This window comes from Bison bison, unplaced genomic scaffold (genome assembly GCF_000754665.1).
Source record: "Bison bison bison isolate TAMUID 2011002044 unplaced genomic scaffold, Bison_UMD1.0 scf7180017864251, whole genome shotgun sequence".
NCBI classification, from domain to species: Eukaryota; Metazoa; Chordata; class Mammalia; order Artiodactyla; family Bovidae; genus Bison; species Bison bison.
Genome location: NW_011494823.1, coordinates 1,243,895 through 1,254,455, shown reverse-complemented (window position 1 = coordinate 1,254,455; position 10,561 = coordinate 1,243,895). Strand labels below are relative to the sequence as shown.

The 10,561-nt window shown below is 46.4% G+C and overlaps 1 protein-coding gene across 1 annotated transcript in view; it reads left to right on the top strand.

Moving 5' to 3' along the window:
* The first annotated feature begins 4,294 nt into the window (after positions 1 to 4,294).
* The window catches only part of LOC104994097 (2-acylglycerol O-acyltransferase 2-like), an 11,781-nt gene continuing 5,514 nt past the window's right edge, over positions 4,295 to 10,561 (top strand). The window contains exons 1-4 of the mRNA XM_010847558.1: positions 4,295 to 4,390; positions 6,740 to 6,918; positions 9,344 to 9,548; positions 9,869 to 10,043. Coding sequence (XP_010845860.1) covers positions 4,300 to 4,390; positions 6,740 to 6,918; positions 9,344 to 9,548; positions 9,869 to 10,043 — 650 coding nt within the window. The 5' untranslated portion in view covers positions 4,295 to 4,299. The remainder of the gene's footprint in view (positions 4,391 to 6,739; positions 6,919 to 9,343; positions 9,549 to 9,868; positions 10,044 to 10,561) is intronic.

The window sequence follows — 10,561 nt, the reverse complement described above, 5'->3', positions numbered from 1 at the left end:
CTGCTCTGATTGCTGTGGCCAAAACTTCCAAAACTATGTTGAATAGTAGTGGTGAGAGTGGGCACCCTTGTCTTGTTCCTGACTTTAGGGGAAATGCTTTCAATTTTTCACCATTGAGGATAATGTTTGCTGTGGGTTTGTCATATATAGCTTTTATTATGTTGAGGTACGTTCCTTCTATTCATGCTTTCTGGAGGGTTTTTATCATAAATGGATGTTGAGTTTTGTCAAAGGCTTTCTCTGCATCTATTGAGATAATAAAAGATTAAAAATACTCCAGTGATTAGACTAAAGAAAATAGGAAGAGGCTTGGGCAAACCTAAAGAAAGTAGATGGGCTTAAAAAAAAGTAAAGAAAATAGCAAGGTAATTAAATATAAAACAACTATACATTAGAGATGGCCAGAAAGTTAAAGTAAAAAAACACTGTTCCTCTAAAAGAGATAAATTTCTGACAGATTCATCCAGAAAGAAAAACAAGCAAAAAAGAAATCACACATTAAAAATTTTAGGATTATAAACGGGACAATTGTGGATATAGCAGAGATTAAAAGATTTAAAGACTCCTCAGCAAATAAATAACATTTTTCTTTTCTCCATCGAATTGCCTTTGTTCCTTTATCAAAGATCATTTGATGACACGTATGTGGACCTATTTGGGGGCTCTCTAGTCTTTTCCATTGATCTATTTGTCTCTTCTTTTACCAAACCCATCCTGTCTTATCTGCAGCTGGACCAGAACATTCAAGATATGTGGTAAAATAAGTATAATATTAATGTAATTGAAACTTCATAGTAGAAAATGATAACAGAGCAGATGAAGTGTTTTTGGCATGGTCTCAACATTTTCCAAAAATAAGGAAAGATATAAGATCATAGATCCAATACTACAGAGACTCTCAACAGAATAGGGTTTGTTTGTTTGTTTTTTTAATTTAGACACATTATATTAAAGCTGTCAAAAATGAACTGAGAACGTGCAAGGCAGTTAGATCCAAAGATATAGTAAACACAGAGGAACAAAGACAAGAACTACAACTTTGAAAAGCTGAAAGGAAAATTAATTGTCAACCCAAAGTTCTCTATCCAGTGAAAATCACTTTCAAAATTAAGACAAAATTATGGGTGTTTTTAGACAAACTAAAGCTGAGAGAATTAATTCCTAGTGAGCTGGTACTATAAGAAACATTAAGGGAATTTCTTTGGACAGAAGTATTATGATACCAAATAAAAACCTGGGTTACACCAAAAAATTAATAACTCCACAAGTAGTAAAAATGAAGATAAATCACACTACACAAAATAAAGACCAGTGGAGAAATAACTGAGAGAGAGAAATATTAAAATCAAAGAAACTGGTTTGCTTACAAACTTCAATGAAAATGAATTTGCATCCTTTGATGAAACTGATTGTTTCCAAGGAAAAATTACAATTTATCAAAATGACTTAAAGATTTCCTAAGTCAGACCAAGCAATCAAGCAATGTCAATTAAATAAAAGGCTGATAAATAGGAATACATTAAAAATTTTAAATGTTCAGTTATTCAGTTCAGTCATTCAGTTATGTCCAACTCTTTGCAACCCCATGGACTGCAGCACTCCAGGCTTCCCTGTCCACCACCAACTCCTGGAGTTTATTCAAACTCATCTCCATTGAGTCGGTGATGCCATTCAACCATCTCATCCTCTGTCGTCCCCTTCTCCTCCTGCCCTCTATCTTTCCCAGCATCAGGGTTTTTTTCAAATGAGTCAGCTCTTCACATCAGGTGGCCAAAGTATTGGTGCTTCAGCTTCAACAGCAGTCCTTCCAATAAACACTCAGGACTGATCTCCTTTAGGGTGGACTGGTTGGATCTCCTTGCAGTCCAAGGAACTCTCAAGAGTCTTCTCCAATACCACAGTTCAAAAGCAGCAATTCTTTAGCGCTCAGCTTTCTATATAGTCCAACTCTCACACCCATACATGACTACTGGAAAAATCATAACCTTGACTAGACAGACTTTGTTGGCCAAGTAATGTCTCTGCTTTTTAATATGCTGTCTAGGTTGGTCATAGCTTTTCTTCCAAGGAGCAAGCATCTTTTAATTTCATGGCTGCAGTTTTAAGCCAACTTTTTCACTCTCTTTCACTTTCATCAAGAGGCTCTTTAGTTCCTCTTCACTTTCTGCCATAAGAATGGTGTCATCTGCATATCTGAGGTTATTCATAATTTCTCCCAGCAATCTTGATCCCAGCTTGTGCTTCCTCCAGCCCAATGTTTATCATGATGTACTCTACACATAAGTTAAATAAGCAAGGTGACAATATACAGCCTTGACGTACTCCTTTTCCTATTTGGAACCAATCTGTTGTTCCATGTCCAGTTCTAACTACTGCTTCTTGACCTGCATACAGATTTCTCAAGAGGCAGGTCAGGGGGTCTGGTATTTCCATCTCTTTCAGAATTTTCCATAGTTTGTTGTGATCCACACAGTCAAAGGCTTTGACAAAGTCAATAAAGCAGAAATAGATGTTTTTCTGGAACTCTCTTGCTTTTTCAATGATCCAGCAGATGTTGGCAATTTGATCTCTGGTTCCTCTGCCTTTTCTAAAACCAGATTGTCAGTGACACCTTGAAACACAAGCTAAGTAAGAATTGAGAGAAAAACCCCAGGGCTCCATGTGGTCCTCACCAGGAAAGTGAAAGTGAAAGTTGCTCAGTCATGTCCAACTCTTTATATTCCATGGAATTCTCTAGGCCAGAATACTGGAGTGGGTAGCCTTTCCCTTCTCCAGGGGAACTTCCCAACCCAGATCTCCTGCATTGCAGGTGGATTCTTTACCAGCTGAGCAATCAGGGAAGACCCTCTCCACCAGGAAGAGGAAAAAAAAAAAATCACACCTCACAGGTGAAGATGTGAGATGCCCAAACCTTGCCTTGTTCTTGGGTCTGCTGATGGAAGGCACTGCAGGACTCAGGCACACTCCCTTCTGCTCCAAGTCCTGCTCCCTTGTAGACAGCAGGACAGTCTAGCTGGTGGCTTCTTCTTCTCCATCCTCTCTCCTTAAAACAATAACGCAATACAGTTTCAGTGAACATTTATTATTCCCTATAAAGGGTGGGGGTGTGATTTTAGGAGAACAAAGAATTAATGTAAATATGATTTCTAATCTACTGTGTAAATAAAAATTTATATAAATGAACAAAATTGGGACAAGAAATTCATAATGTACCCAACCAACAACGGTTAGTATTGCGGGGGGGGGGGGGGGGAGGGGTGTAAGTTTTCTTCAAATTCAGGGGGAAAAAAAGCAAAAATACATTGTAAAGAAATGAGTAAAAATTAAGGAGATTTTCACAGAGACGAAAGTCAAGTTCAGTTTTAGACAAGCTGTGGTGGAGGTGCCGAGCAGACTATCAGGGAGAATGTCAAGTAACCACCTACTTAGTCAAGTCTGGAGCCCAAGGGAAGGTCAGGCAGGAGATGCAGTTTGGAAGTGTTCATTCTGTAGACAGACTTCAAGGCCATGAGCCTGGATGAGGTCTCTACGAGAGAGGAGGGAGGGTCCAGGGAAAGAGAGAGAAGAAAGACCCTTAAACACTTAGCCTGGTGAAGGGCAAGAGCCACCGTGGAGACCCAGGGGGAGTCAGAGGGGCAGGAGAGAAACCAGGAGAGGGTGGTGTCCACAGACCAAGTGGTTTCAAGGAGGAGGGAGGGACCAGCTGTGTCTGAGGCTGCTGAGAGGTCAAGATGAGAGCTGAGAATTGACCACTGGATTCAGCAGCGTGGAGACCACTGGTGAACTTGTCAAGGGCAGTTCCATGGAACAGTGATATATGAAGTCTGGAGGAGGGAGGAGAGATTGGGAGGGGAGGGTGTGGAGCTGACAGCTGTCATCGTCTTCCAAGAGACAATGACAGCTCTTCCAAGAGTTGTGCTGTGCAGGTGAGCTGAGGAATAGGACAGGAGATGGAGGAGATGGTGGGGCCAAGGGATTTTTAGATGGAAACTGTAATTACAAATTCATGGAGGGGAACAGTGGATCTGGCAAATGAAAGGAGACAATTATCATAGCCAGATAGCTGGGAAGGTGGAAAGAAGACAAGATTGCACTATATTTGTTGCTTCACATGCCAAGTGACAGCAAGATTCAAGCAAACAGAAAGAAGATCTGGCAGATAAAACATTGCTTGAAACGGCAACCCACGCACTTCAGAACCCATAAATGTTTAGACAATCTCTGGCAGCAGCAAACACGAGCAAGTGTCTCAGTCCACAGCAGAGCTCAGAGAAGCCTCCAGAACCCAGAGGAGCCAGCATGGTGGAGTTCGCACCTTTGTTTGTGCCACTGGAGCGCAGACTGCAGACCTTTGCAGTCCTGTACTGGATCTTCTGCTTCATCGTCTTACGTAAGGCAGGCTGGGCTGGGAACAGGAGGCCGTGGACACCTGCCACTTCTGGAGCAGAGGGTGCATTGATGGGAGAAAGACACAGGTCCTAAAAGGGCTGCTGAGATCAGCACTTGGGGATCACCTGGTATGAGGGACAATTTGCTCAGCTGGCCTTCAGGGTGCTTTGCCAGCAGGAGTGTGTCTGACTGGCTGCACCCACCCCCTGCCCAGTCTGGAATACTGGGAGGTCAAGTAGCTAGAGAGAGGGCAGCTGAGGAAAGGGCTCTGCGTCCACTGATGCCAGGAGCAGGAGTTTGTACCTTGTCCCTTATCCTGGGGACAAAGGGAGCCCCAGGAGGGCTTTAGGTATGGGAATGACAAGGTCCAATCTGTGTGGTATAGGTCCCTATGGCTGAAGCCAATGGATCTACTGTGTTTAGGGTGTAGGGTATAAATCAATGACAGGGAGCAGTAACAATTTGTATCAGGGGCCTCCAAATTATGCCCCATGGGCCAAATCCATCCCACTCATTATTATTATATTGGTACAGCCCATGAAAGTGAAAGAGTCACTCAGTCATATCCGACTCTTTGTGACCCCATAAACTGTACAGTCCATGGAATTTGGAATTCTCTAGGCTAGAATACTGGAGTAGGTAGCTGTTCCCTTGTCCAGGGGATCTTCCCAACCCAGGGTTCAAATCTAGGTCTCCCTCATCACAGGCAGATTCTTTACCATCTGAGCCACCAGGGAAGTCACCTGGGCTTCCCAGGTGGCGCTAGTGGTAAAGAACCTACCTGCCAATGCAGAACTAAGAGACGCTGGTTCAATCCCTGGGTAGGGAAGATCCCCTGGCAACCCACTCCAGTGTTTTTGCCTGGAAAACCCCATGGACAGAGAGGCCTGGCGGGCTATAGTCCATGGAGGTCACAAATAGTCAGACACAACTAAAGTGACTTAGCACCGCACAGCCCATGAGCCAAGAACGGTTTTTACATTTTAAATCAGCTCTGTATATAATTTCCTCTGAGTTGCCTCTTTGGCTGCAAAGTCTAAAATATTTGCAGTCTGATGTTTAGGGTAAAGATTGCCTCCCCTGGTCAAGGGAGAATGGCAGTAGGTAGAGAGATGGTTAGGAGATGGATCCACAGGGTGGGATTTAAAGGCTGGTAGGAGAGTAAAAGCTGACTTCCACAAATCAGCTTGAGAAGGTCAGGATTTTCTGCCAGTTCACAGTTGTCCCACCAGCACCTGACTCATCGTAGGAGCTCTGTGTAAAGTGAGCATCTGTGAGCTTCAGCCTACTTTGTCTGGCTTATGAATTTTACTACTATTTAAATTGAGTCAAACGTCCCCTCTTCCTGGAAGCCTACCAGGAATGACAGCCCAATCTACCCTACTTTCAGACGGAACAGAAGTGGAAACTGACCTTCTTTAAGAGTTTGAATGCATGGGATTGAGTGGAGTCAATAAGTTGAAGAGGGAGCATTATTCCCTGGGAATGAGGTTCCATTGGCATTAGATTAATGACAGCCCCACAGAACTCCCTGGCTCTGAGGTGAAGCTGGGACTAACTCGTGGTAGGGACTGAGAATCAAAGATCAGAGGGGAATTCCTCACTGGGCCCAGCCTTAGTCATGCTGTACCCCTGACTCATTGCCCAGGCAGGTGTGTTAGCCTCCACCTCCCTCCTTTGGCAGGAGAGGGAAGGGCAGGCATAGGAAACGTGAGCAAAAGCTAAGAGACAGAAAGAGCTCAGGGAGTTGTACGAACACTGAGCAGCTTACTGTGGCTGGATTATGGGGATGCATATGGGTGAGTGAAGCTGGAGCAGGAAGGGACTCAAGTCAGTCATGGGGAGCTTGGAAGCCAGGATGAGCTGCTTGGACTGTGCCTCAAAGTTATGAAAAAGCCATAGGAGAGCTTCATTAGAGGAGGGATCTGGTGGGATATATCTACGAAAGATGGGCTGAGGGTGTACTGAAAGAGGGCTGGGCAGAGACAATGTCTCCCTTTTCTCTGTGGTCCCAAAGCCTCATTTAATCGCTTCTCCATCAGGCCTTTATTGAGCCCTTGGTAAATACAAATTACTTAACAGGGCAGAGAGGGAGGTGGAGGGGGTAAGATTGGAGTGAATAAGCAGCCTGGTATAGTGGGGAAAAGTCTGTAGTTAGGTCTATCTTCAAATTCAGGTTCCCAGTGTGACCCTGAAAGGGCTGCATTCCTTTCTCCTTGAAGGCAGGGAAGGTTGACTCCTTCCTCCTGGGGTGAGGGCTGGACAGGACAGTGCTGCTAGTGCTGGGCATATGGGGAGAGCTTTTTCCTTCATTCCTGTGACCACTGACAGCTCCTGCTTCCCTCCCCAGCCCCTTTATGCCTTGTGGTCTTCATAGGCCTCCTGTTCACAAGATTCTGGTTCTTCAATATCCTGTATGTGATCTGGTTGTACTTGGACCAAAATAGGCCACGGCAGGGGGGCAGTCACAATAAGTTCCTAAAGCGCTGGGTCCTGTGGAAGTACATGAAGGACTATTTCCCCATCACGGTGAGTAATGGGGTGGCTGGAGAGTGGCTAAGCCTGTAGTGCCCCATGTGTCCTTGGGGAAGTGTGGCGCCTGTGTGCAGTGAGCAGAATACCAGGCTAGGAGGAAGGTGCTGGGCTTCCACCACTATGTGGCCTGGGGAGGAGTCAGCTTCTGTCTGGCGGTGGTTTACCACCTGCAGAGATGTGGGGCCACTATGAGGACTGAGGAATGAACAGAATTTGAAGGAGCTCTGTGGACTATATATTGTAGCACGCATATATGTCTCATAGGTGTAAACTGCTCAGCAGACATGCTTGGGTTTGCAAGTATAAAGTCATGTCCTTAGAAAACATCTAGCCCCACACTTCTTCAAATAAAAAGACTAATACCCAGTGAGAAAGAAAGGTATGACCAAGGTCACACAAGTCATTTTACTGGTTTCAAAGTTTGTGTATTAACTTTGGGTAAAGAAGCAAGGCAGAGAGCCCTGAACTGGTTCTCTGGATCTATTCTGCCCCAAACTTTGGTATGCTTTATGTCCTTGGACAGAGCCTTGCTCAATCATTTCCTCATTTTCCCCATGTATCCAGTAAACACACCGCTCCCTTCTACTCTGAGTGCCTCTGACTGACTCTCTGACCTAAGGTCATTGTGGACACCTGACCATGGACTCAAAGGTCAGTCCTGATTGAGGAAGACATTGCTCTAAGTGAACTGAGCCTTCTACTTCTTTCCTGTATCACAAAAAGACTAAATCTTTGGGTGTAAGCCCTGGGAAGGGATGATTTACTGTCCAGATAAGGTGGGAAAGGCAGGAGAGACACAAAAAAGTGCCAGGAAGAGGCAGGTGGCCCTCCTCTGGAAACAGAAGAGAAGAAGTGGATAGAGTGTGACCTGTGGAGCTGGGCAGGATAGGTTCTAATACCAGATATGCAACATACCAGATCTTGGGCGAGCCAGTCTCATTGAACCCTGATTTCTTCACATGTAAAGCAGAGATTATGCCACATTCATTATTGGGTTGTGAGGATTTAATGAAATACCAGATCATCCTAGGGCCTCCAAGAACAGCATGTGGCTTGCTTTGCAACCAAAACCGTTGTCAGTTGAATGTCTGCCAGGAAAATGGTACTGAGGGGCTCTGTGACTGTCTATCCACATCCCTCACGCTCTTCACTCAAACAGGTAACCCCAGGGGAGGGTTTCTCAAAGGCACTGTTAAGATGGATGGGACACTGGACTTAATTTGCAGAAATTTCATGTGTACAGAATTCAGGAGTCTTGCCCACTGCAGGCCTGCAGAGAGCAGGCAGTACCACTGAGTGGCCGCAGAGGGCAGGATGATGTGCCTGTCTTGGGCTGGGAGCCTGCAGAGATAACTCAGTGGCCTCACAGTCTGGACCCCAGCACCTCCCAGGAGATCCTCCAACTCTTCTACACACTTTCACTGTGCAGGCCCTGCAGGAATCATGGGCTAGCCCATAAGTGGGAGTCTGTGCTCTACTGGAGCTCTCCCACATTGACAAGCCTCTGCACTCCCTGCCAAAGGCTTGTGGATTCCTGAACTTTAAACAGTTCCTGCTGTGATTTCTATGAACTGGAGTTTAGTTGTGGAATTTCAAGCAAAATTAGGAAATGGTTTCTGAGTCTTGGAGCTTTCTACACACAGGGATAGACTTCCTCAAGAATTAACAGTAGAGAATCAGGCAGTGTTTCCCCCGGGATAAGGTCCCTCCACCTCATGCAGATCAGTCCAGGAGCTGGGTTTCTATGTGAAGATTCCATTATCCTGGAGCAGCAGTGTCTGCACAGGCCAAGGCCTGAGCAGGGGTGCAGTGCTGTGAGCAGGCTGTGACCTGGTGTCAGGAAGTGCTGCAGACTTGGCAGGACACCTCCTTGACCCCTCCCCACCCACACCTGTAGGCATCACTAGGGACTTCGTGCCCCTTTTCCCACCTCCACTTCCCAGCACACTCGGGTCTCTTACACTGAGTCACAGTGACTCAGGGGTCAGCCCTGATCCAGGACAGAACTCCAGCTGCCACAGTCTTTGGAGAGATGCTCACTCCCTCCTGCAATGGCTCCTTCCTTCTGGGTGGACTCTGCCTGGGATAAGGTTTCCCTTCACGTAGGACAGGGGTTTGTGTCCCTGTCACCCTCCCAGGAGTCCTTGGGCAGGGGGCCTTCCTTCCCTGGTGGGTCCATTCATGGGTCCATTCTCTCCCTCTTCATTCCACAGTCTCCAAGAGCATCTCCTCTGCTCCAGGTCTGCAGTGGGGACAAGGATCCTTAGATAGGCCATCTCTAATCTCAGGACACTCACATATGGGTGTGATAGCACTTGGGCACAGGGGAGACACAGAAGAGGTCAGCCCAGAAAGTCAGCAGGTGGACCAGCGAGGGCATGAGGTACAGCTCCAATTCACCAGGTTTCTGTCCCTGCAGCTAGTCAAGACCACTGAGTTGGACCCCTCCCGGAACTACCTTGCTGCCTTCCACCCTCATGGACTCCTGTCAGTCGGAGCTTTTACCAACATGTGCACAGACAGCACGGGCTTCTCCTCACTTTTCCCTGGCATCCGCCCACATCTGACAACGATAAACATATATTTCAGGATCCCACTCTTCAGAGATTACATCATGCAAGGGGGTAAGCCTTCCCAGAACTGGAGAGCCCAGGAAAATGAGGGCTGCAGGCATGGAAGAGGGATTTCAGGGAGGGCTTCTAAGAATTCTGCATTTCCTCCAAGAAAATGTGTAGTAGAGAAGGAGGCTAGACCCAAGGAAGCACTTCCCACAGCTCTGTTCCCAGCAATGAGCTTGGTGACGGGTTGGGAAGAAGGGAATGACTCAATCCCAGTCCTCAGGGAACTCCCAGCTATAGGGGGAGGGTGAGTAGGGACCTACCACATCCCTGCTATGGCCCCTGCCCTCTTCACCCCATAGCTAACCACGTTACTCTCTCCCCAGGGCTGGTCTCATCAGACAAGGAGAGTATTGCTTACATTCTGAGCAGGAAAGGAGGCGGCAACCTAGTGGCCATCACTGTTGGGGGCATCAGGGAGGCACTGAAAACCAGGCCTGGAGCCAACAAGCTGGTGCTGCGGAACCGCAAGGGCTTCATCAGGCTCGCCCTGATGCATGGGTATTGGGGAGAGGGCTCTGGATTCAGCTGGAGATTGGCAAGGATTGTGTTTTGGTGGGAAGACAGCAGAGATTAATGCAGGCCCTATTTTAGCAAGAGATATTCAGTGCATTCATAGAGAAGATAACTTAGCAAGATATTTACTGTCTCATGTCCAAATACCCAGAGAAGATTCTAGAAGGGAGACTAGTTGATCAAAAGGACTAGGTGTGATGGGTCATACTGCCCAAAGTTGGCATTATGTCTGAGACCTAGAGGATCTGAGACAGTGGAGTTTGGGGCACAGCATAGAGCAGTTATCCAACCTTGAAGCACCTCTGAAGAATACAAGCTAGCTGAGGCAGAAGAGATTTTCCCAGAAACTTTGCAGATGTTTGATGTTTGGGAGGACTCTACAACATTCTGATCTCCTTGTCGTGGTGCAGCTGGGAGGTGGTGATCCTAAGAGGAGCTGGGACTTGCCCACTAACACAAAGCAAAGCTGTAGCTCAACTGGGAGTTACCCAAGGCCACCTACT